This window comes from Salvelinus fontinalis, chromosome 16 (assembly GCF_029448725.1).
Source record: "Salvelinus fontinalis isolate EN_2023a chromosome 16, ASM2944872v1, whole genome shotgun sequence".
Taxonomy (NCBI): domain Eukaryota; kingdom Metazoa; phylum Chordata; class Actinopteri; order Salmoniformes; family Salmonidae; genus Salvelinus; species Salvelinus fontinalis.
In genome coordinates, this window is record NC_074680.1 from 45,661,815 (window position 1) to 45,689,454 (window position 27,640).

Genomic DNA, 27,640 nt, shown 5'->3' on the forward strand with positions numbered 1-27,640 from the left:
ATTGATGTATTATATTAAGTTAAAATAAGTGTTCATTCAGTATTGTTGTAATTGTCATTATAACAAATAAAATAAAACGTTTTTTCTTCTTTTTTCCCCTTCTTTTTTTTCTTAAAAATCGGCCGATTAAATCGGTATCAGCTTTTTTTAGCGTCGGCGGGACGCCCGCCTCAGGCCGCCCCGACACGGCTAAGTGCGTATTTAGATGCTTTTTCCCCCATGACACTTCATACACAGATCTCCGCTAAACATGGATAAACCATGCGATTCTTTCTGAGACCGGGGGGGGGGGGGGGGGGGCAGACCTACATCTCCTTGGAAACCACCCACTCATCGACTTTCCCGACTCAGACAGAGATCCTCCCAGGGGAGATCTTGTGGAATGCACTGTTAGAATTCAAGACTAACCGATTAAGTTTTTACAATCCATCCCGGGGCTGGGATCAGAGGAAGAATTCACTGCAGGGGAAAAGCTGTAAAAGACATTACTTTCCTGGACTGAGAACAGAGGCAACACCGACATAAAAGTAATATACACCTAGTACATTATTCATTTCCTCTGAAAGTGGCGCTGTGATTGTGTAAAGTGGTGGACGTCAATGAGTATCGTAAGATGGCAAGTCTAATTTACAAACCCACTATCAATACTATCCCCGGCACCGTCAACATCGGATGCTAATTGGTATCCTAGTTCATGTCTATTCCTGGTTGGTGATCTCTATAGTTTCAGGGTTGTGAAAGCCTGTGTTGAAATAGGCCTCTCTCCCATTCGATCTTTTTATGAATAAGATCATATCATTGGCAGAAGTCCTGTGTTGTTGTATTTACCCAGAAGTCCTTTCATATTGATCTGCGGAGCCTCTCACCTCAATAGCTGTGTTGTAGCCGGTCTTGATATCGTATCTTTTAACTACCTAATTATCAACTTAGTCTAGTAAATAAAACAATTAATTATTTGTGGCCTTGAAGTCATTTGGGTTTTTGCAGCTCCAGAGCTAACGACTATTTATATTTTTGTTCAGTATACCTGCAGCACTCCAGGAACTGGGTTGCCTAGCCCTGTCCTACAGGGTTATTGAACACAGCCATGGGCCATGATGTTGTTTCAGAGGAAGGCCCAGTGCTGTTGAACACAGCTGTAGTTTCAAAGGGAGGCCCAGTGCTGTTGAACGCAGCTCTAGTTTCAGAGGGAGGGCCAGTGCTGTTTAACACAGCTGTTTCAGAGGGAGGCCCAGTGCTGTTTAACACAGCTGTAGTTTCAGAGGGAGGCCCAGTGCTGTTTAACACAGCTCTAGTTTCAGAGGGAGGCCCAGTGCTGTTGAACGCAGCTCTAGTTTCAGAGGGAGGCCCAGTGCTGTTGAACACAGCTCTAGTTTCAGAGGGAGGCCCAGTGCTGTTTAACACAGCTGTAGTTTCAGAGGGAGGCCCAGTGCTGTTTAACACAGCTCTAGTTTCAGAGGGAGGCCCAGTGCTGTTGAACGCAGCTCTAGTTTCAGAGGGAGGCCCAGTGCTGTTGAACACAGCTCTAGTTTCAGAGGGACCACTGTAAACAGGCACACTGTAAGCAGGCCCACTAAGCAGGCCCACTGTAGTTTCATATTTTGATGGGGGATTATACATACTAGACAAGGTTTCAGATTTAGCGGGCAGTGAAGCATATTTAGGTTCAGGAAAAAAGTAAACGCAAAACATTATTGAATTCAAACGATCTATTAACACAAGTATTTGTAATTATTTATTGAATTACAACATAGTGCTTTCAGAAAGTATTCAGACCCCTTGACTTTTTTTAAAATGTTATATATAGCCTTAATCTAAAATTTATTAAATTGTTTGTTTTTTACCACCTAATCAATCTACACAAACCCCCCATAATTACAAAGCAAAAACAGGTTGACATTTTTGCTAATTTATTAAACATTTAAAAAATATCACATTTACATACAGTGGGGAGAAGAAGTATTTGATACACTGCCGATTTTGCAGGTTTTCCTACTTACAAAGCATGTAGAGGTCTGTCATTTTTATCATAGGTACACTTCAACTGAGAGACGGAATCTAAAACAAAAATCCAGAAAATCACATTGTATGATTTTTAAGTAATTAATTTGCATGACATAAGTATTTGATACATCAGAAAAGCAGAACTTAATATTTGGTACAGAAACATTTGTTTGCAATTACAGAGATCATACGTTTCCTGTAGTTCTTGACCAGGTTTGCACACTGCAGCAGGGATTTTGGCCCACTCCTCCATACAGACCTTCTCCAGATCCTTCAGGTTTCGGGGCTGTCGCTGGGCAATATGGACTTTCAGCTCCCTCCAAAGATTTTCTATTGGGCTCAGGTCTGGAGACTGGCTAGGCCACTCCAGGACCTTGAGATGCTTCTTACGGAGCCACTCCTTAGTTGCCCTGGCTGTGTGTTTCGGGTCGTTGTCATGCTGGAAGACCCAGCCACGACCCATCTTCAATGCTCTTACTGAGGGAAGGAGGTTGTTGGCCAAGATCTCGCGATACATGGCCCCATCCATCCTCCCCTCAATACGGTGCAGTCGTCCTGTCCCCTTTGCAGAAAACCATCCCCAAATAATGATGTTTCCACCTCCATGCTTCACGGTTGGGATGGTGTTCTCGGGGTTGTACTCATCCTTCTTCTTCCTCCAAACACGGCGAGTAAAGTTTAGACCAAAAAGCTCTATTTCTGTCTCATCAGACCACATGACCTTCTCCCATTCCTCCTCTGGATCATCCAGATGGTCATTGGCAAACTTCAGACGGGCCTGGACATGCGCTGGCTTGAGCAGGGGGACCTTGCGTGCGCTGAACGATTGGTTCAATCAGACCAGAGAATCTTGTTTCTCATGGTCGGAGAGTCTTTAGATGCATTTTGGCAAACTCCAAGCGGACTGTCATGTGCCTTTTACTGAGAAGTGGCTTCCGTCTGGCCACTCTACCATAAAGGCCTGATTGGTGGAGAGCTGCAGGTCACATCCCTGACCAAGGCCCTTTTCCCCCGATTTCTCAGTTTGGCCGGGCGGTCAACTCTGGTGCCATGTAGCATGCTCTGTCTGTAACGTGAGCTCTTCCGTATGTGTTGATAGTCCTGTCTACCGCAACGTCTTTGAAAGATATAAAGTTTGCCATCAAGAACTACAAAAGTTTTTCTACTTTTCTCAACAACATTGATGCCCTGAATTTAGCGGGCACTATCGCCTACCTACCCACCCAAAAGACTCCACTTCCGACGGATTATTACGTGACCCATTAAATTAGCCTGCTGTGTCTCTCGGTGATTACAGCCATCTATTGTATTTCATGAACATGTGTACATGTCCACTTAGCTAGATGTGGCTGAGGGGTGTTATAGCATGTTCTTTCACATCATCCATTTAGACAAGTGTGTCGGGTAAGCGTTATCTAATAATTATTAAATATTTTTTTATCTGTACACTTTGTTTTTTGATATTACAAGTAACTTCTTCAGGTGTACCATTTACACCATTTGTATCCTCTGAATGTGACAAATTAACTTAGATTTGATATCGCATGCGTTTACCACATGGGCGCACATTTTAATCCTTAAAGAGATGGGTGGGGCTAAGGTTTAAGAGGATGTGAACGATGCTGAATGGGTGGAGACAAAGAAGAGCTCTCCAGTAGGTGTACCAAAACATTCAAGGGCCATTTTCTCAAAAGTGGGGTTACAAGTTTACCAACTTCCAAAGCAGAATTACTTTCCCATTGTTCCTCAACTGCAGTGTTTGACTATTTTATTTATTTATTTATTTTTGTTTACTATTTTATATCTCTGAATCTTTACGTTTATCCATTGTAAAAATCACAGTTAAAAATGTTGCTACATAAGACCGAATCGAGGCGGTTGGTCGCTAATATGGAAAAAGTCAAGCGGTCTGAATACTTTCCAAATGCGCTGTCTGTGTGTGTATATAGAATAAGTTAAAGGAAAAACAAAAAGAAAATGGAGGCACTTATTCTGGAACGATCTAGTATAATATACACTGCTCAAAAAAATAAAAGGAACACTTAAAGAACACAATGTAACTCCAAGTCAATCACACTTCTGTGAAATCAAACTGTCCACTTAGGAAGCAACACTGATTGACAATAAATTTCACATGCTGTTGTGCAAATGGAATAGACAAAAGGTGGAAATTATAGGCAATTAGCAAGACACCCCCAATAAAGGAGTGGTTCTGCAGGTGGTGACCACAGACCACTTCTCAGTTCCTATGCTTCCTGGCTGATGTTTTGGTCACTTTTGAATGCTGGCGGTGCTTTCACTCTAGTGGTAGCATGAGACGGAGTCTACAACCCACACAAGTGGCTCAGGTAGTGCAGCTCATCCAGGATGGCACATCAATGCGAGCTGTGGCAAGAAGGTTTGCTGTGTCTGTCAACGTAGTGTCCAGAGCATGGAGGCGCTACCAGGAGACAGGCCAGTACATCAGGAGACGTGGAGGAGGCCGTAGGAGGGCAACAACCCAGCAGCAGGACCGCTACCTCCGCCTTTGTGCAAGGAGGTGCACTGCCAGCGCCCTGCAAAATGACCTCCAGCAGGCCACAAATGTGCATGTGTCAGCATATGGTCTCACAAGGGCTCTGAGGATCTCATCTCGGTACCTAATGGCAGTCAGGCTATTCAAAAGTGACCAAAACATCAGCCAGGAAGCATAGGAACTGAGGAGTGGTCTGTGGTCACCACCTACAGAACCACTCCTTTATTGGGGGTGTCTTGCTAATTGCCTATAATTTCCACCTTTTGTCTATTCCATTTGCACAACAGCATGCGAAATTTTTTGTCAATCAGTGTGTGCTATGCATACAACCATCTCAGCAGATTTTGCTTCGGAAAGACAGAATCATTAGATCACTTATTTTGGTATCGCTCCTTTGTAGCTTGTTTCTGGTCACATGGCTGGAAAAAATCCCTACATTTATCTCAAATAAACCCTCCACTGTTGGGAGATTTGAAAAGCCATAGTCAAAACAACAATATAATAATAATATTAGTAAAAATATTTATCCTTATTTTACAATCTGTAGATATGCGATTAGAAAAGGTTCCGAATTTTATGTGAAACATCACAGCACAGTTGACAAATATACAGCACATGGAAAACATAAAATGGCGGTTTCCATTTTTTTTATTTTTTTATTTTTTTTTACATTTTAGTCATTTTTAGCAGACGCTCTTATCCAGAGCGACTTACAGTAGAGTGCATACATTTTATTACATTTACATACTGAGACAAGGATATCCCTACCGGCCAAACCCTCCCTAACCCGGACGACGCTATGACAATTGTGCGTCGCCCAACGGACCAGTTCTAGGTGGGATAGACAGAGTAGCTAAGGTGTTGGATCAAAACCTCATGTTCTATAATAGTTAAAAACACATTGTAGCATGTATAAGTACTATCTATCCAGATGTAATGTATATCAAATGACTTTATTCTTGCTATGTAAGGACTGTGGGGGGGGGGGGGGGGGGGGGGGGCGACATCAAATGTGTGTAGAATGTAACAAAATAAAAAATAAAAAGCTGAAACAACTGAGCTAGTGGATGGGACCAAAGTTTGTAACACATTTAAAAAACGAATTTAAAAATGCCTAAAAATGTGCTAAATGCTAAACACTAAGGTTTGCTAATTTTGTAGCCAGTTAGCTATCTAGTTAAGTACTTAGCTTCTCGCTAAATGAAATGTTGCTTGGTAACAGCAGAGAATCTCCTCCTGGATCAAGAGCCTTGCGGTCTAATATTAGTTTTGTTTTTGGCGTGCAGCAAACTGGGAGTAGCATTTTTTTGTTACTTGTATAACTTTATGAGATGGGATGTCCTGCAAAAATTTTCCTAAAAATTGTTGGTAATGCGCTCGTTAGCATTTGCTATGGGATTTGACATGTACAAGTTTTTTTATTTTTTACCCCCTTTTCGTGGTATCCAATTGCTAGTAATTACTATCTTGTCTCATCGCTACAACTCCCGTACGGGCTCGGGAGAGACGAAGGTCGAAAGCCATGCGTCCTCCGAAACACAACCCAACCAAGCCACACTGCTTAACACAGCGCGCCTCCAACCCGGAAGCCAGCCGCACCAATGTGTCGGAGGAAACACCGTATACCTGGCGACCTGGTCAGCGTGCACTGCTCCCGGCCCGCCACAGGAGTCGCTAGTGCGCGATGAGACAAGGATATCCCTACCGGCCAAACCCTCCCTAACCCGGACGACGCTAGGCCAATTGTGCGTCGCCCCACGGACCTCCCGGTCGCGGCCGGCTGCGACAGAGCCTGGGCGCGAACCCAGTCTCTGGTGGCACAGCTAGCGCTGCGATGCAGTGCCCTAGACCACTGCGCCACCTGGGAGGCTGACATGTACTTGTTAGCGTTGCTAACATTCGGTTCTCAGAGGATCAGTGGGGTTTGAAAATAGCACCCTTTGTCTTCAGTGCCTGTATTACCGGATATCCTGGGGATGTTACATGTCAACATTACACTGTTCATACACCGTCATATAGTAAGCATAGTAACCACAAACACACTATACCTGGCAGTCGATCTCACAGTAGTAAGCTTGTTTACACTTTCCACATTTGGAGAGGCCTTCCCTCCTGCAGAGAGAGAGGAGAGGAGAGAGAGCAGAGAGAGAGAGGAGAGAGAGAGAGGAGAGAGAATGTTGTCAAATGTTGTTGTTTAAAGTTGAGATGAGCGAGACATCAAGGATAGCAAGATATTACCTACACCCTATGTCTCTCACTCAAACACACACTCTAGTGTGGGTTCTCATCCATCTCTCTGTTAAGGGCAGATGGTGCAAAGAAAGGTCACTTTCTATATATATAAACAAACCTGGGCATGTCTCCAGAAACAAGTGAGGCTGTGGTGTGTGTGTCCGTGTCTGTGTCGGCTACATATAAAAGGCCTGTCCTAGAGAGAGTCAGGAATGCCACTACTAAAGCAGTGTCCGCTCCACTCTCTCAGCCTCACAACAAACTAAAGTAGTGTCTGCTCCACTCTCTCAGCCTCACGGTGTGTCACAACAAACTAAAGCAGTGTCCGCTCCACTCTCTCAGCCTCACAACAAACTAAAGTAGTGTCCGCTCCACTCTCTCAGCCTCACAACAAACTAAAGCAGTGTCCGCTCCACTCTCTCAGCCTCACAACAAACTAAAGCAGTGTCCGCTCCACTCTCTCAGCCTCACAACAAACTAAAGCAGTGTCCGCTCCACTCTCTCAGCCTCACAACAAACTAAAGTAGTGTCCGCTCCACTCTCTCAGCCTCACAACAAACTAAAGCAGTGTCTGCTCCACTCTCTCAGCCTCACAACAAACTAAAGTAGTGTTCGCTCCACTCTCTCAGCCTCACAACAAACTAAAGCAGTGTCCGCTCCACTCTCTCAGCCTCACAACAAACTAAAGCAGTGTCCGCTCCACTCTCTCAGCCTCACGGTGTGTCACAACAAACTAAAGTAGAGTCCGCTCCACTCTCTCAGCCTCACGGTGTGTCACAACAAACTAAAGCAGTGTCCGCTCCACTCTCTCAGCCTCACAACAAACTAAAGCAGTGTCCGCTCCACTCTCTCAGCCTCACAACAAACTAAAGCAGTGTCCGCTCCACTCTCTCAGCCTCACAACAAACTAAAGTAGTGTCAGCTCCACTCTCTCAGCCTCACAACAAACTAAAGCAGTGTCCGCTCCACTCTCTCAGCCTCACGGTGTGTCACAACAAACTAAAGCAGTGTCGGCTCCACTCTCTCAACCTCACAACAAACTAAAACAGTGTCAGATCCAATCTCTCAGCCTCACAACAAACTAAAGCAGTGTCCGCTCCACTCTCTCAGCCTCACAACAAACTAAAGTAGTGTCCGCTCCACTCTCTCAGCCTCACAACAAACTAAAGCAGTGTCCGCTCCACTCTCTCAGCCTCACAACAAACTAAAGCAGTGTCCGCTCCACTCTCTCAGCCTCACAACAAACTAAAGCAGTGTCCGCTCCACTCTCTCAGCCTCACAACAAACTAAAGCAGTGTCCGCTCCATTCTCTCAGCCTCACAAACTAAAATAGTGTCCGCTCCACTCTCTCAGCCTCACGTTGTGTCACAACAAACTAAAGCAGTGTCCGCTCCACTCTCTCAGCCTCACGGTGTGTCACAACAAACTAAAGCAGGGTCCGCTCCACTCTCTCAGCCTCACAACAAACTAAAGCAGTGTCCGCTCCACTCTCCGTCTCAGCCTGTAGCCTTCAGACCAAACAAGACCAGGGTTGGGTCAATATAACTCCAATAAATTCAGAAACTAAACCAAATTCCAATTCTTCCTCGTTGAGAAGCATTGAAGAGAATTGGGATTTCAGTGTACTTACTGATTTGGCTGAAATGACCCCGACCCTAAACAAGACCTCACCTATTTAGCATTTCTGAGAGTGACCCTGTGACTGGTTTGATCAGTCCTGTAATGAAACACAATTGCTGCAATAGGTGATAGTGATGCAGGTGCTGAGAGACAGAGACAGACAGAGACAGACAGACAAAGTCTTCTCATGCTTTGTTGATTTCAAAAAAGTCTTGACTCAATTTGGTATGAGGGTCTGATATACAAATTGATGGAAAGTGGTGTTGGGGGAAAAACATAAAATCCATGTACACAAACAAGTGTGCGGTTAAAATTGGCAAAAACCACACACACACATTTCTTTCCACAGGGCGGTGGGGTGAGACAGGGATGCAGCTTAAGCCCCACCCTCTTCAAAACATATGTCAACAAATTGGCGAGGGCACTAGAACAGTCTGCAGCACCCGGTCTCACCCTACTAGAATCTGAAGTCAAATATCTACTGTTTGCTGATGATCTGGTGCGTCTGTCACCAACCAAGGAGGGCCTACAGCAGCACCTAGATCTTCTGCACAGATTCTGTCAGACCTGGGCCCTGGCAGTAAATCTCAGTAAGACAAAAATAATGATGTTCCAAAAAAGGTCCAGTTTCCAGGACCACAAATACAAATTCCATCCAGACACCGTTGCCCTAGAGTACACAAAAAAACGATACATACCTCGGCCTAAACATTAGCGCCACAGGTAACTTCCACAAAGCTGTGAACGAGCTGAGAGACAAGGCAAGAAGCGCCTTCTATGCCATCAAAAGGAACATAAAATTCGACATACCAATTAGGATCTGGCAAAAAATACTTCAATCCGTTATAGAACCCATTGCGGGCTGTGGTCCGCTCATCAACCAAGAATTCACAAAATGACAAACACCCAATTGAGACTCTGCATGCCGAATTATACAAAAATGATCCTCAAATAATGCATGATACCCGCTAATTATCAAAATCCAGAAAAGAGACGTTCAATTCTACAACCACCTAAAAGGAAGCGATTCCCAAACCTTCCATAACAAATCCATCACCTACAGAGAGATGAACCTAAAGAAGCTGGTCCTAGGGCTCTGTTCACAAACACAAACAGACTCCACAGAGCCCCAGGACAGCAACACAATTACACTCAACCATATCATGAGAAAACTAAAATAAATGACTTGACACAATGGAAAGAATTTACAACAAAAAAAAAACTGAGCAAACTAGAATGCTATTTGGCCCTAAACAGAGAGTACACAGTGGCAGAATACCTGACCACTGTGACTGACCCAAAATTAAGGAAAGCTTTGACTATATACCGACTCAAATCAAACTTTGTCACATGCGGCAAATTCAACAGGTTACCGTGAAATACTTACTTTACAAGCCCTTAACTCTTTCTTGAACTTCACTGTTAGAAAATATTTACCAAATAAACTAAAGTAAAAAAAATAATAAAAATTAACACAATAAAATAAGAATAACGAGGCTATGGGTACCGGTACCGAGTCAGTGTGGGAGGGTACAGGTTAGTTGAGGTAATTTGCACATGTAGGTAGGGGTGAAATGACTATGCATCGATAATAAACAGTGAGTAGCAGCAGTGTACAAAACAAATGCAGGGGGGAGGGGGGGTCAATGTAAATAGTCCAGTGGCCATTTGATTAATTGTTCAGCAGTCTTATGGCTTGGGGGTAGAAGCTGTTAAGGAGCCTTTTAGGTACTAAACCTGGTGCTCCGGTACCGCTTACCGTGCGGTAGCAGAGAAAACAGTCTACGACTTGGGTGACTGGAGTCTCTGACAATTTTATGGGCTTTCCTCTGACACTGCCTATTATATTGGTCCTGGATGGTAGGAAGCTTGGCCCCAGTGATGTACTGGGCCGTACGAACTACCCTCTGTAGCGCCTTACGGTCAGATGCCAAGCAGTTGCCATACCAGGCGGTGATGCAACCGGTCATGATGCTCTCGACAGTGCAGCTGTAGGAACTTTTGAGGATCTAGGGATCCATGCCAAATCTTTTCTGTCTCCTGGGGGGGAGAAGGTGTTGTCGTGCCCTCTTAATGACCGTCTTGGTGTGTTTGGACCATAAGTTTGTTGGTGATGTGGACACCAAGGAACTTGAAACTCTCAACCTGCTCCACTTCACTACAGCTGTCCGGCCCGCCTTTTCCTGTAGTCCACGATCATCTCCTTTGTCTTGCTCACATTGAGAGAGAGGTTGTTGTCCTGGCACCACACGGCCAGGTCTATGACCTCCTCCCTATAGGCTGTCTCATCGTTGTCGGTGATCAGGCCTATCACTGTTGTGTCATCAGCAAACTTAATGATAATGTTGGAGTCGTGTTTAGCCACTCAGTCGTGGGTACACAGGGAGTACAGGAGGGGACTAAGTACACACCCCTGAGGGGCCCCCGTGTTGAGGATCAGCGTGGCAGACGTGTTGTTGCCTACCCTTACCACCTGGGGGCGGCCCGCCAGGAAGTCCAGGATCCAGTTGCAGAGGGAGGTGTTTAGTCCCAGGATCCTTAGCTTAGTGATGAGCTTTGAGGGCACTATGGTGTTGAACGCTGAGCTGTAGTCAATGAACAGCATTCTCACATAGGTGTTCCTTTTGTCCAGGTGGGAAAGGGCAGTGTATAGTGAGATTACGTCATCTGTTGATCTTTTGGGGCGGTACGCGAATTGGAGTGGGTCTAGGGTATCCTGGAGGATGCTGTTGATGTGAGCCGTGACCAGCCTTTCAAAGCACTTCATGGCTACCGACGTGAGTGCTACGGGGCAGTAATCATTTAGGCTGGTTACCTTCGCTTCCTTGGGCATAGGGACTATGGTAGTCTGCTTGAAACATGTAGGTATTACAGACTCATTCAGGGAGAGGTTGAACATGTCAGTGAAGACACTTGACAGTTGGCCGCGAATGCTTTGAGTACACGTCCTGGTAATCCGTCTGGCCCCGCGGCTTTGTGAATGTTGACCTGTTTAAAGGTATTGCTCACATCTGCTTCCGAGAGCTTTATCACACAGCTAGAGCTCTCATGCATGGTTCAGTGTTGCTTGTAGGGTTGCACATTTTGGGGAATATTCCGAGGTGAAACCTTTCCGTGGGAATTAACGGGAATATATGGGAATTAACGGAAATATGCAAATGTATATTAATACCATTTAAATGTAGAAGTTTTTTGCATTGGATATATTTACCATATAATATAGAGACAGAAACATAAACCTTTTACCTTATGATAAGTAGACATAATTGCAAATGATTAAATCCTTCCAATAGAAATTTTTAAATGAATTGAACTTTAATTAAATGAGTTGGCTCTTCAGATGGGATGATTTCACTGAACAACAAAAGGAAATATTGAATGATCCATCGCATCTCCAAAAAACACTCGAAAACATACCTTTTCTTGCCACTGTATGGAAACAGGTGAATTAACACTCCTCAGTTACCAGGCTCAAGAAAGCTAAAACTCACATGGTAGCAAAAACTAACAGAAATTGTTAACAAGTTATACATGATTTAAACACACTTTGCTGTAGGCTACTACTTACTAGTAGTAGTACAAAAGAATCAAGTATGTCATATAAAATATATTCACCCCATCCAGTATTGTAATCAAAATTTACCAGAAAGCATGTAGCCCTTGGCTCAGACAGTGTAGTAGTGTGGGCTCAATAGCATCTCATTAGTGTGCAAGATCTTGAGAATCAGCTGTACATGTGATGGAAGAATGCACTGTGCATGCAGAGGGTTGCAATTCCATTGAATTGGGGATAGTTTAACCAAAATATGCCACAATACCTAGAATTGCCTTATGTGTATCCCACAAAAAAAAGGCTCACTGTTATAAGCTAACTTTTTTGATGAAGGCATTTAGCTCATCTGGTAAGCTAGCGTCATTGGGCAGCTCGCGTCTGGGTTTCCCTTTCTAGTCCGTAAAAGTTTTAGCTCTGCCACATCCGACGAGCTTCAGAGCCGGTGTAGTAGGATTCAATCTTAATCCTGTATTAACGCTTTGCCTGTTTGATGGTTCGTCTGAGGGCATAGCGGGATTTCTTATAAGCGTCCGAATTAGTGTCCCGCTCCTTGAAAGTGGCAACTCTAGCCTTTAGCTTGATGCGGATGTTACCTGTAATCCATGGCTTCTGATTGGGATATGTACGTACGGTCAATGTGGGGAAGATGTCGTCGATGCACTTATTGATGAAGCCGATGACTGAGGTGGTGTACTCCTCAATGCAATTGGACGAATCCCAGAACGTATTCCAGTCTGTGCTAGCAAAACAGTCCTGTAGCGTAGCATCCGCGTCATCTGACCACTTCCGTATTGAGCGAATCCCTGGTACTTCCTGCTTTAGTTTTTGCTTGTGAGCAGGAATCAGGAGGATAGAATTGTGGTCAGATTTGCCAAATGGGGGGCGGGGGAGAGCTTTGTACGCATCTCTGTGTGTTGAGTAAAGGTGGTCTAAAGTTTTTTCCTCTTGTTGCACATTTAACATGCTGGTAGAAATTAGGTAAAACTGATTTAAGTTTACCTGCATTAAAGTCCCCAGCCACTAGGAGCACCGTTTCTGGATGAGCATTTTCTTGTTTGCTTATGGCCTTATATACAGTTGGTTGAGTGTGGTCTTAGTGCCAGCATCGATTTGTGGTGGTAAATAGACTGCTACGAATAATATAGATGAGAGCTCTCTTGGTAGATCGTGTGGTCTACAGCTTATCATAAGGTACTCTACCTCAGGCGGGCAATACCTCAAGACTTCTTTAATATTAGACTTCTTAATATTAGACTTCTTTAATATTAGACAATGCACACCAGCTGTTATCGACAAATAGACACACCCCCATCCCTCGTCTTTCCACACGTAGCTTCTCTGCCCTGCCGGTGCATGGAAAATCCCACCAGCTCTATATTATCCGTGTCGTCGTTTAGCCACGACTCAGTGAAACATAAGATTACAGTTTCTAATGTCCCATTCCCTCAGATTACACAGATCCACAAAGAATTCGAAAAAACAAATCCAACTCCCATATCTACTGGGTGAAATACCACAGTGTGACATCATAGCAGCAAGATTTGTGACCTGTTGTCACAAGAAAAAGGCAACCAATGAAGAACAAACACCATTGTAAAATCAACCCATATGTTTTTATTTATTTTCCCCTTTTGTACTTTTAACTATTTGCACATCATTACAACACTGTATATAGACATAATTTGACATTTTAAATATCTTTATTCTTTTGGAAATTTTGTGAGTAATGTCTATTAATTTTTTATTGTTTACTTAAATTGTTTTGTTTATTATCCATTTCACTTGCTTTGGCAATGCCAATAAAGCCCCTTAAATTGAATTGAGAGAGAGAGGGTGTGTCTGTCAAAGAGAGAACGTTTTGATTTTACGTCTTTTACTTTCGGGTTTGTACACCAGCTTCAAATAGCTGAGAGAGAGAGAGATGAGGAGATAAAATAGAGAGAGAGAGATGAGGAGATAAAATAGAGAGAGAGAGATGTCTGTCTCTCTCGTCCATCTCGTTTCAATGGAATTAAGATGATCTTATCGCTACGATACTTTTGGGAAACCCAACTGACAGCAAACTGTGTGTTTATCCTTTGTCTTCAACTGAGTGTAAACAGAGAGGAAGAGGCGAAGCGAATGGACTTGATCCGCGCAAAATCTGTCCGCGTGAGATGAGCCCCTTTTATGTATGGTCTCCGAGCGTGAAGAATTACGTGGCAGCAGCGAATGTGTGATCCCCAATAAATACCAAAAGAATACCTGATCTCGCCTGCCTTCAATGATTGAGGACATGTATTTCCATTGTTAGAGCGGTCACTCGGCTATCTTGTCACTATAACAGATATTATATGGGTGGTGATATTATGAGGGTGGTGCGGCCTGCACACCGTATTACCTGCCCTCCTGGACACCTACAGCACCCGATATCACAGGAAGGCCAAACAAAAAGATAATCAAGGACAACAACCACCCGAGCCACTGCCTGTTCACCCCGCTATCATCCAGAAGGCGAGGTCAGTACAGGTGGCTTAGAAGCTGTTTTTCAGTCACTCGGTCCCTGCTTTATCTCAAGGCCATCAGACTGTTAAACAGCCACCACTAAAACAGAGAGGATGCTGCCCCAAATACAGACTTGAAATCACTGGCCACTTATAAATTATCACTAGTCACTTTAATAATGTTTACATATCTTGCATTTTATACCATCTATTGCAACTTGCCACTCTGTCATTGCGCATCCATATATTTAAATGTACAGTGGGGAGAACAAGTATCTGATACACTGCCGATTTTGCAGGTTTTCCTACTTACAAAGCATGTAGAGCTCTGTCATTTATCATAGGTACACTTCAACTGTGAGAGACGGAATCTAAAACAAAAATCCAGAAAATCACATTGTAATTCATTTGCATTTTATTGCATGACATAAGTATTTGATCACCTACCAACCAGTAAGAATTCCGGCTCTCACAGAACTGTTAGTTTTTCTTGAAGAGGCCCTCCTGTTCTCCACTCATTACCTGTATTAACTGCACCTTTTTGAACTCGTTCCCTGTATAAAAGACACCTGTCCACACACTCAATCAAACAGACTCCAACCTCTCCACAATGGCCAAGACCAGAAAGCTGTGTAAGGACATCAGGGGTAAAATTGTAGACCTGCACAAGGCTGGGATGGGCTACAGGACAATAGGCAAGCAGCTTGGTGAGAAGGCAACAACTGTTGGCGCAATTATTAGAAAATGGAAGAAGTTCAAGATGACGGTCAATCACCCTCGGTCTGGGACTCCATGCAAGATCTCACCTCGTGGGGCATCAATGATCATGAGGAAGGTGAGGTATCAGCCCAGAACTACACGGCAGGACCTGGTCAATGACCTGAAGAGAGCTGGGACCACAGTCTCAAAGAAAACCATTAGTACTACGCCGTCATGGATTAAAATCCTGCAGCGCACGCAAGGTCCCCCTGCTCAAGCCAGCGCATGTCTAGGCCCGTCTGAAGTTTGCCAATGACCATCTGGATGATCCAGAGGAGGAATGGGAGAAGGTCATGTGGTCTGATGAGACAAAAATAGCGCTTTTTGGTCTAAACTCTACTCGCCGTGTTTGGAGGAAGAAGAAGGATGAGTACAACCCCGAGAACACCATCCCAACCGTGAAGCATGGAGGTGGAAACATCATTATTTGGGGATGCTTTTCTGCAAAGGGGACAGGACGACTGCACCGTATTGAGGGGAGGATGGATGGGGCCATGTATCGCGAGATCTTGGCCAACAACCTCCTTCCCTCAGTAAGAGCATTGAAGATGGGTCGTGGCTGGGTCTTCCAGCATGACAACGACCCGAAACACACAGCCAGGGCAACTAAGGAGTGGCTCCATAAGAAGCATCTCAAGGTCCTGGAGTGGCCTAGCAAGTCTCCAGACCTGAACCCAATAGAAAATCTTTGGAGGGAGCTGAAAGTCCGTATTGCCCAGCGACAGCCCCAAAACCTGAAGGATCTGGAGAAGGTCTGTATGGAGGAGTGGGCCAAAATCCCTGCTGCAGTGTGCAAACCTGGTCAAGAACTACAGGAAACGTATGATCTCTGTAATTGCAAACAAAGGTTTCTGTACCAAATATTAAGTTCTGCTTTTCTGATGTATCAAATACTTATGTCATGCAATAAAATGCAAATTAATTACTTAAAAATCATACAATGTGATTTTCTGGATTTTTGTTTTAGATTCCGTCTCTCACAGTTGAAGTGTACCTATGATAAAAATGACAGACCTCTACATGCTTTGTAAGTAGGAAATTCTGCAAAATCGGCAGTGTATCAGATACTTCTTCTCCCCACTGTATATATTGTTATTCCATTCCTTTACGTAGATGTGTGTGTATTAGGTAGTTGTTGTGGAATTGTTAGATGACATGTTAGATATTGCTGCACTGCCAGAACTAGAAGCACAAGCATTTCGCTACACTCGCATTAACATCTGCTAACCATGTGTATGTGACCAATAACATTTGATTTAGATATTTGATCATCTTTGGTATAAATGAGGGAGTCGCTGAGGAGAATGCCTCTTAAGAAAGCATTCCATATACACTACCAGTCAAACGTTCGGACACACCTACTCACTCAAGGTTTTTCTTTATGTTTTACTATTTTCTACATTGTAGAATAGTAGTGAAGACATCGAAACTATAAAATAACACATATGGAATCATGTAGTAATCCCCCAAAAAAGTGTTAAACAAATCAACATATATTTTATATTTGAGATTCTTCAAAGTAGCCACCCAGCTTTGCACACTCTTGGCATTCTCTCAACCAGCTTCATGAAGTAGACACCTGGAATGCATTTCAATTAACAGGTGTGCCTTGTTAAATGTATTTGTGGAATTTCTTTCATTTTTAATGTGTTTGAGCCAATCAGCTCTGTTATGACAAGGTAGGGGTGGTATACAGAAGATAGCCCTATTTGGTAAAAGACCATGTCCATATTATGGCAAGAACAACTCAAATAAGCAAAGAGAAACGAAAGTCCATCATTACTTTAAGACATGAAGGTCAGTCAATGTGGAAAATTCCAAGAACTTTGAAAGTTTCTTCAAGTGCAGTAGCAAAAACCATCAAGCGCTATGATGAATCTGGCTCTCATGAGGACCGCCACAGGAAAGGAAGACCCAGAGTTACGTCTGCTGCAGAGGATAAATTCATTACAGTTAACTACACCTCAGATTGCAGCGCAAATAAATGCTTCACATAGTTTAAGTAACAGACACATCTCAATATCAACTGTTCAGAGGAGACTGCGTGAATCAGGTCTTCATGGTCTAATAGCTGTAAAGAAACCACTACTAAAGGACACCAATAATAAGAAGAGACTTGCTTGGGCCAAGAAACACAAGCAATGGACATTAGACTGGTGGAATTCTGTCCTTTTGTCTGATGAGTCCAAATTTGAGATTTTTGGATGATCTCCCTATGTGTGGTTCCCACCGTGAAGCATGGAGGAGGAGGTGTGATGGTGCTTTGCTGGTGACACTTGTCAGTGATTTATTTAGAATTCAAGGCACACTTAACCAGAATGGCTACCACAGCATTTGGCAGCGATAAACCATCTCATTTCCTTAAAGATGTATTTTTCCTTAAAGATGTATTTTTTGTTGTACTAATGTTACTGTCCTCACTACAACAAAAATACATGTACATTTTGTCCTTTAAACATTGAATTGACTCTTGAATTACATTCATTCTTATGTAGGACTGTTAGGGAGTGCCAATATGGCAGACCAGAGGCTTCAAAGCCTCTCAATGGCAAATTCCTAGCATCAGCAATCCAGGGTTTGTATACCTGATTGGTCTCAACGCAATTTCATGAATTGGCAGAACAACAAGCTGAGCCTGATGCCGCGTTTCCATACTTGTCAGAACTCGGAAACGTCCGACTTGATGATTCGTAGTACGCGGCACGTGTATAATTACAACCAGTTAGGAAGTCGGAAATGCCCGAGTTTTCTAGCTCCATCTACGACGTGAACGCGGCACGCTACTGAATGGGCCTTCTCAGAAGAAACAGCTGTGTGGTTTTGTCAGCTGCTGAAAGCCATGCTGAACCCACATGGTTCGGAGTGACATCCACTTCTAGTCAATGCCTTCCAGCATGTCGAATTATTTCTACAACGTTATTGGTATGGTTTGAGAACACCTTACTGTAGTAAAATCGACAACAGCCGTATATCCAGTGACAATAGAGCGAAATATCCTATTCGTGCAGAATAAGGTTGGCCAACTAGCTTTATAGAACCACAAACAGAACTCTTAAGATGTCATTTAATTTATATTATATAAACCCCAAACACGTCCGGTTCAGACAGTTGTCCAGTTCCATACCTGGTGAAGCAGTATTCACAGTGTGCTCCTCTTTCATTGACCGTCAGGACGTAGGAATAGGCAGGACAGGCAAACACGAGGTCTCCGACAGCAAAGTGCTTCACAGCTCGTAGTCCCCTGCCTTTCCCCGGGCTAGCGAACCTCTCCGTGCCCGCTATTCCCTCGTTCTTCATTATGCCATTCATCTTTAATGCCGTGGTCTGTTCACCTCGGTGACTAGCTACGCTACTTTTTACTTGCTTGTTGACTACCCGAGCGTGCTGACGTTAGCAAGACAGCGACCTAGATAACGTTGGTTATGTCCTTTTGCAAAAAATACAATGATCAGACTTGCTAGCGTTGTTCCTTGTCTGTCTGTGGCTAGCTGGCTTTTAGCTACACACACTGACTACAGCCTCTCACCAATACCAAACGGCAAGGCTGTCATCTGCTAGCTAGCCTAGCATCATATGGTTAGCTTGTCACTTCTACGACCAGTCCTTGACTACGACACAGAACTACAGGATACCGAGGTCCTAATGCCACGTCCAAGTGCTAGTCGGACACTTCAGACTTGCTAACGAGTTGTAGTTATACACGTGCTGCGTTCAACCAGTTAGCAAGTCGGACATGTCCGAGTTTCCTATTTCTCGTCTAGGTGTTGAACGTGGCATAATGCCTCGATAGCTTTCAGTGTGAGGAAGCTCTCAGAATGGTACAGATGTTGCTAGAGATAATACCAAATATGTTTTATAACTAGCTCATTGTCCTATATATCTGTGGTATTATCACACTCACTAGCCTCCCATTGGAAACGACATGGTGTGGTCTATCTCGGTAGGCAGGGTAACCCCGTTTAGTTGATTTCTGGTATATCATAATAGCACGTTTTTTGGACTAATTCAGCAGTTATTTACCTGATTTAGTACAATACCATTGGAAATTAATGTTGAAAGTTCAATTTATATTCCTAGAAAAATCATGCTGTGGCTGCTTCCTTTTGACAAGGCGTGTTGATAAATAGCCCAATGTCAAAACACAGTTTTAAAGTGTTCAAATCAATCAGTAGAAACAGTTGGTGATATATTGAAAACATAAACATAAAATGTACTATCTACACGTACAGTACCAGTCAAAAGTTTAGACACACCTACTCTTTCAGGGTTTTTTCTTTATTTTTACTATTTTCTACATTGTAGAATAATAGTGAAGACATCAACACTATGAAAAAACAGACATGGAATCATGTTGTAACCAAAAAAAGTGTTAAACAAATCAAAATATATTTTAGATTCTTCAAAGAAGCCACCCTTTGCCCTGACAGCTTTGCACACGCTTGACATTCTCTCAACCAGCTTCACCTGGAATGCTTTTCCAACATTCTTGAAGGAGTTCCCACATATGCTGAGCACTTGTTGGCTGCTTTTCCTTCACATCCCAAACCATCTCAATTGGGTTGAGGTCGGGTGATTGTGGAGGCCAGGTCATCTGATGCAGCACTCCATCCCTCTCCTTCTTGGTCAAACAGCCCTTACACAGCCTGGAGGTGTGTTGGGTCATTGTCCTGTTGAAAAACAAATGATAGTCCCACTAAGCGCAAACAAGATGGGATGGCGTATCGCTCCAGAATGCTGTGGTAGCCATGCTGGTTAAGTGTGCCTTGAATTCTAAATAAATCACCAACAAAGCACCCCCACACCTCCTCCTCCATGCTTCACGGTGGAAACCATACATGCAGGGATCATCCGTTCACCTACTCTGCGCTTCACAAAGACACGGTGGTTGGAACCAAAAATATCAAATTTGGACTCATCAGACCAAAGGACAGTTTTTCACTGGTCTAATGTCCATTGCTCGTGTTTCTTGGCCCAAGTAAGTCTCTTCTTCTTATTGGTGTCCTTTAGAAGTGGTTTCTTTGCAGCAATTCAACCGACTCCTCTGAACAGTTGATGTTGAGATGTGTCTGTTACTTGAACTCTGTGAAGCATTTATTTGGGCTGAAATTTCTGAGGCTGGTAACTCTAATGAACTTATCCTCTGCAGCAGAGGTAACTCTGGGTCTTCCTTTCCTGTGGCGGTCCTCATGAGAGCCAGTTTCATCATAGCGCTTGATGGTTTTTGCGACGCAACTTGAAGAAACTTCCAACTTTATATCTTAAAGTAATGATGGACTGTCGTTTCTCTTTGCTTATTTGAGCTGTTCTTGCCATAATACCAACTTGGTCTTTTACAAAATAGGTGTGCAAGGCTGTCATCAAGGCAAAGGGTGGCTACTTTGAAGAATCTCAAATATAATATATATTTTGATTTGTTTAACACTTTTTTGGTTACTACATGAGTCCATATGTGTTATTTCATAGTTGTGATGTCGGGATTTGTGTAGTCATACTTTTTCATGTGGTGACTAGGTAGCTAATGTTAGCTATTTTAGATGTTGCAGATAGACCAAAGACCAGTCTACTTTACCGTCACTATAGTCAAGTCTGTGGGTTATGGTATTTTAGTATAGATGTTATCATTTTTTAGTAATCAACCTAGCTCGCTAGTAAAAGGTGAACCGGAAACCCAGTGACAACACACTATCTGTGGGGAAAGAGAAATGCCCCTGTATTTACCAGAAAAGATATTGGATGAACAGGTCAGTGACTCAATGTGATACAATATTGTGTAAAACATTGAATTTGTAGATGCATCAACATTTTGACTTTATGTCCCCTTTTCCCCATGTTTTAGACATGAGGTGTGACATGCGGAACATCCGGCTCACCCCACGAGAAGCAATGCATGATCCACACTATACCTGTCTCTCTCTCTGTCTCACAATGCATGATCCACACTATACCTCTCTCTCTGTCTCTCTCGTGCGTGTGTGTGTGTGTGTGTGTGTGTTAATCAGTGCAGATATTGTTTCCTATCCAACTCGACTTTAATTTGAAATATTGTCAGTTAAATTTAAATGTTGTCAGTTAATCATTCCAATTAGACTGGCTAGATATACTGTATCTACAAATCCACCTGGCTAATTAATAGTTTTAGGAGAAGTGGCATGATGTTGTGCTGTTACATTTTTAAGTGATTTATTTATTTAACCTTTATTTAAATGATTTGGTAAAACAACAAAATGAGCTAAGTGGAAACATCTGCTAACTACTTTAATCATTGCATTATAGCAAATGGCAGCTACTATTTTCCATTGGGAAAGACAAACTGCATTTACCCAAAAGGATTCTCCACACAACAATTTAAACATCAGATATAAATTCACAATGATAAACACATGATAAAGTTAACTACATTGAGCAAAACTTGCATGTCATATGTTTGGACCATTGGCTTCCCTGAAAACAGGTATTGACTGGAGGAGCAATATGAGTCTGTCAGAGATGGAGGCTTTGGTGGTCCACATAACAGAGATGCAGCTGTCTCTTCCAGTGATGTGGAGCTGACCTTGGACCAGTCGTCTTCACAGATTTACATTTACATTTAAGTCATTTAGCAGACGCTCTTATCCAGAGCAACTTACAAGTACATACATACATTCATACTTTTTTTTTTGTATTTCTATTTAAAAAAAGATATTTCTTTTTTTTCAAAAAAATTTATTTTTTGTACTGGCCCCCTGTGGGAAACGAACCCACAACCCTGGTGTTGCAAGCGCCATGCTCTACCAACTGAGCCACACGGGGCCCCACAGATGCTGTAAGACCCCTTCCTCCTTGATATAGAAATCCTTCAACTTCACTGCCTCTTCAACTTTTAATTTTATTTAACTAGGCAAATCAGTTAAGAATAATTTCTTATTTACAATGACAGCCTATCAGGGAACAGTGGGTTAACTGCCTTGTATCAGGGGTAGAATGACAGATTTTTACCTCGTCAGCTCAGGGATTCGATCCAGCAACCTTTTGGTTATTGGCCCAATGCTCTAACCACTAGGCTACCTGCCACCCAAAGGACAATCCTTTGCATCATAGGGACACATGACCTCCTCCACTGCAATGCCTACCAGAACATCCAGTGAAGCACCCAGGATCCCAGACCCTGTGACCCAAAGTCTTGATTAGATGGATGATATTACAACTGTAGAATATTTAATCAACTGTCATTTTTTCACATTGAGGATAAGTGCAGTTTTTCAACAACAACAACAAACAAAAAAAATTGATAACTTGGTATTTGATCACTTGACATGATCAATCATATGGTGGGGAAGGATATTATAGATCCAGACTGTGTGAATGCATGTACCACTCTGAATAAATAAATACTGTGCCTCTTGAAGAAGTGTCTCTGGACATTCAACTACAATACAGGCTGAATGTCAAAACAAAGTCCATTCTGAATGTCAAAATAATTTTTTTTTATACATTCATTCTCATCAATGACAACATTCTAGAACTGAGTTATCATTCATATCATTCAAGTCTGGTATCCTGGGTAATCTGGTTATTGATTACATAATTGATTTAAGTGGCTCTTTCATTGTAGAAAGTTGACCGCTGTATAGAAAACATTGTATTGCTACTCCAGAGAACGTGTTTCCACTGCTCCAGAGCTTTACACCATTCTAGCCGACGCTTGGCATTGCGCATGGTGATCTTAGGCTTGTGTGTGGCTGCTCGGCCATAGAAACCCATTACATGAAGCTCCTAATAAACAGTTAGTGTGCTGACGTTGCTTCCAGAGGCAGTTTGGAACTCGGTAGTGAGTGTTGCAACCGAGGACAGATTTTTTTTTCGCACTTCAGCACTTGGCGATCCCGTTCTGTGAGCTTGTGTGGCCTACCACTTCGCAGCTGAGCCGTTGTTGCTCCTAGAAGTTTCCACTTCAGTTGACCGGAGCAGGTCTAGCAGAGCAGAAATTTGACAAACTGGCTTGTTGGAAAAGTGGCATCCTATGACGGTGCCACGTTGAAAGTCCCTGAGCTCTTCAGTACGGGCCAATCTACTGCCTATGTTTGTCTATGGAGATTGCATGGCTGAGTGCTCAAACTTATTCCCCATGTGAGCAACGGGTGTGGCTGAAATATCAGAATCCACTCATTTGAAGAGGTGTCCACATACTTTTGGCTATGTAGTGTATCATCACATTTGTGAAAATGTGGTCATATAAGATATATATACAAAATTATATTTGTGTTTGTGGATGAATTTACTTTTGCCAGATGCCTTTTTTTTTCTTTTTTTTTGTTGCATTGAAGATCCACAGCTGTATGTTTAATTGCCAGTTGAAAAATATTCAAAAAAGCCACCTCCAAAAAAATAAGAAAAATTCTAAAACTGCAAGGCTAATTTCTGTAAAAACAAACATGACTGTCTTGTACCACCATCTTGTGGCCAACGCATTGACATTGGTTGAAGGACTGGGATAATCTCATTTGCATTTCTTTCACATCTCTCGTTCTCTTTCCACACTTCCTTCTCGTAGCTCATTGGAGAATAAGGTCAGACACACTTCCTTCTCGTAGCTCATTGGAGAATAAGGTCAGACACACTTCCTTCTCGTAGCTCATTGGAGAATAAGGTCAGACACACTTCCTTCTCGTAGCTCATTGGAGAATAAGGTCAGACACACTTCCTTCTCGTAGCTCATTGGAGAATAAGGTCAGACACACTTCCTTCTCGTAGCTCATTGGAGAATAAGGTCAGACACACTTCCTTCTCGTAGCTCATTGGAGAATAAGGTCAGACACACTTCCTTCTCGTAGCTCATTGGAGAATAAGGTCAGACACACTTCCTTCTCGTAGCTCATTGGAGAATAAGGTCAGACACACTTCCTTCTCATGGCTCATTGGAGAATAAGGTCAGAGGGGAAAGACCTTTGACTTCGTTATCCAATGGATTTTTGAGAAGGAGGCGAGGAGAGAGGATGTTAGGACTCAATAAATATTCAAATGGGAAGATTTTAATTTGCATAATTCATTGGATTTAAGCCGGACGACAACCTGTTGCCAGACTATAATTAATGTAAAACTCAAGAGATTGTGGTATAATAAGAAATGTGGCAAAATGTACCCTCTGATAGGTCAGATACATTTCAGATCTATACACAGGGTTTCTACGACGACTAAAAAAAATCCACAACAATGGCCAAGCACATACAGGGCAATAAAATCTAACAGATACATTTTGAATGCTAATTGAATTTCTAAAAAAAAACGTGATCCAAACTGCATGTCAATTCCCTGATCGTATCAAATGTTGTATTACATTCTCTGTATTAAACTCCCTGTACACAAGTACCTTGGAGGTTAAGGGCTGGGGGTTGTCTCTGGACAAGGTCCTGTTATCCTTCTCCTGAAAGCGCTGTCCCTCTCCCAGGACTTTTATGTCATCTACAGAGTGGACATCAATGTCCTGGCTACATCCTGAAGACTTTACAACTATAATCTATCAGGGTTAGAATTCTGCCTCCACCATGATGACAACTGAAGCACCGAACAAAGACTAACAGAGACCAACGTGTCAGAAGGCCGAACAGAAGAGACACGAAGACGAGCTGGCCTGTATTATTCTGTTACAACGACTTACAGTCCCTCGTGAACAGATCAGTCTATTTCCTGTGACCTCACAACCAGACAGAGAGTCTTGACAGCAAGGTCTTCTTTAAGACAACAAGACAATCTCTATAACAAGTGAAAGCTTAGCCTGGATTTTCACATTTGCGTTGCTCCAAGTCTGCTGAGAAGGGGTTTTGATGTGTTTGTGATCACAGGTCACAGATCCTTTCCTCATGAAGCTGGTTGAGAGAATGCCAAGAGTGTGCAAAGCTGTCATCAAGCTAAAGGGCGGTTACTTTGAAGAATCTCAAATATAAAATATAACTTTGACTTGTTTAATATTTTTTTAGGTTACTACATGATTCCATACGTGTTATTTCGTAGTTTTGATGTCTTCACTATTATTCTACTGTCACGCCTTGACCTTAGAGAGACGTTTTATTTCTCTATTTGGTTAGGTCAGGGTGTGATGTGGGGTGGGCATTCTATGTTTTGTATTTCTGTGTGTTTGGCCGAGTGTGGTTCCCAATCAGAGGCAGCTGTCTATCGTCTCTGATTGGGAATCATACTTAGGCAGCCTGTTTTTCCACCTTAGTTGTTGGTAGTTGTCTTTGTTAGCCCTAGTAAGCTTCATGTTTTTTATTTTCTGTTGCTACTTGTTTTTGTTTGACGACATTCTTAATAAAGAAAAATGTACGCTCACCACGCTGCACCTTGGTCCGGTCGTTTCCCTGACGACGATCGTGACATCTACAATGTAGAAAATATTCAAAATAAAGAAAAACACTGGAATGAGTAGGTGTGTCCAAACTTTTGACTGGTCCTGTATATATATTTACAGGTTTTACTGCTAACCTACAAAGCATTACATGGGCTTGCTCCTACTTATATTTCCGATTTGGTCCTGCTGTACATACCTACACATACGCTACGGTCACAAGACGCAGGCCTCCTTGCTGACCCTAGAATTTCTAAGCAAACAGCTGGAGGCAGGGCTTTTTCCTACAGAGCTCCATTTTTATGGAACGGTCTGCCTACCCATGTGAGAGACACAGACTCGGTCTCAACCTTTAAGTCTTCACTGAAGACTCATCTCTTCAGTGGGTCCTATGATTGAGTGTAGTCTGGCCCAGGAGTGTGAAGGTGAACGGAAAGGCTCTGGAGCAACGAACCGCCCTTGCTGTCTCTGTCTGGCCGGTTCCCCTCTCTCCACTGGGATTATCTGCCTCTAACCCTGTTACTGGGGCTGAGTCACTGGCTTACCGGTGCTCTTCCTTAACGTCCCTAGGAATGGTGCGTCACTTTAGTGGGTTGAGTCACTGACGTGATCTTCCTGTCCGGGTTGGCGCCCCCCTTGGGTTGTACCGTGGCAGAGATCTTTGTGGGCTATACTCGGCCTTGTCTCAGGATGGTAAGTTGGTGGTTGAAGATATCCCTCTAGTGGTGTGGGGACTGTGCTTTGGCAAAGTGGGTGGGGTTATATCCTGCCTGTTTGGCCCTGTCCGGGGGTATCGTTGGACGGGGCCACAGTGTCTCCCAACCCCTCCTGTCTCAGCCTCCAGTATTTATGCTGCAGTAGTTTATGTGTCGGGGTGCTAGGGTCAGTCTGTTATATCTGGAGTATTTCTCCTGTCTTATCCGATGTCCTGTGAGAATTTAAGTATGCTCTTTCTAATTCTCTCTCTCTCTTTTTCTTTCTTTCTTTCTTTCTTTCTTTCTTTCTTTCTCTCTCTCTCTCTCTCTCTCTCTCTCTCTCTCTCTCTCGGAGGACCTGAGCCCTAGGACCATGCCTCAGGACTACCTGGCCTGATGACTCCTTGCTGTCCCCAGTCCACCTGGCCGTGCTGCTGCTCCAGTTTCAACTGTTCTGCCTGCTGCTATAGAACCCTGACCTGTTCACCGGACGTGCTACCTGTCCCAGACCTGCTGTTTTCAACTCTCTAGAGACCGCAAGAGTGGTAGAGATACTCTGAATGATCGGCCATGAAAAGCCAACTGACATTTACTCCTGAGGTGCTGACTTGCTGCACCCTCGACAACTACTGTGATTATTATTATTTGACCCTGCTGGTCATCTATGAACATTTGAACATTTTGGCCATGTTCTGTTATAATCTCCACCCGGCACAGCCAGAAGAGGACTGGCCACCCCTCATAGCCTGGTTCCTCTCTAGGTTCTGGCCTTTCTAGGGAGTTTTTCCTAGCCACCGTGCTTCTACACCTGCATTGCTTGCTGTTTGGGGTTTTAGGCTGGGTTTCTGCACTTTTGTGACATCAGCTGATGTAAGAAGGGCTTTATACATACATTTGATTGATTTGTATTACTTTCACCTGCCCTTATCTCAAGGTTTTTTTCATGCTGACATGAATTGACCAGGTGGATGAGTTCTTTCATAAGAATTCACACAAACCTTAAAAATGATTACACAGTGCCATTTAGATTGTACAAGTCAGCGTTCGGGCATCCATCCATGTCTGAGGATGTCGGGAGATGACGTTGAAACCGGCCACTAGGGGGGCGACAGTGAGCGCTGTTACCTTTTCAAGAAGGTTTCAGTTTTGACAGAGTGTTGTGGAAGGGGATGGAGGATGGGTGTAATCATCTGTCTGACTCAAAAGGTCCCAAACCTTAACCCTTACCTTAACCAGTTAGAGATAACAACTAACCTTAACCAGTTAGAGATAATGACTAACCTTAACCAGTTAGAGATAACAACTAACCTTAACCAGTTAGAGATAATGACTAACCTTAACCAGTTAGAGATAACAACTAACCTTAACCAGTTAGAGATAACAACTAACCTTAACCAGTTAGAGATAATGACTAACCTTAACCAGTTAGAGATAACAACTAACCTTAACCAGTTAGAG

The 27,640-nt window shown here is 43.1% G+C and overlaps 1 protein-coding gene across 2 annotated transcripts in view; it reads right to left on the reverse strand.

Moving 5' to 3' along the window:
* LOC129813244 (N-lysine methyltransferase SMYD2-A-like) overlaps positions 1 to 18,970 on the reverse strand; it is a 62,537-nt gene extending 43,567 nt beyond the window's left edge. The window contains exons 1-2 of one of the 2 annotated variants that reach the window (XM_055865542.1): positions 18,291 to 18,959; positions 6,568 to 6,631 (exon numbers count right to left, since the gene is read on the reverse strand). In XM_055865542.1, the coding sequence (XP_055721517.1) occupies positions 6,568 to 6,631; positions 18,291 to 18,475 (249 nt within the window). In that variant the 5' untranslated portion in view covers positions 18,476 to 18,959. Of the gene's footprint in view, positions 1 to 6,567; positions 6,632 to 18,290 lie in introns of both variants that reach the window. The other variant, XM_055865543.1, reaches the window with a different exon arrangement.
* Positions 18,971 to 27,640: the final 8,670 nt, after the last annotated feature.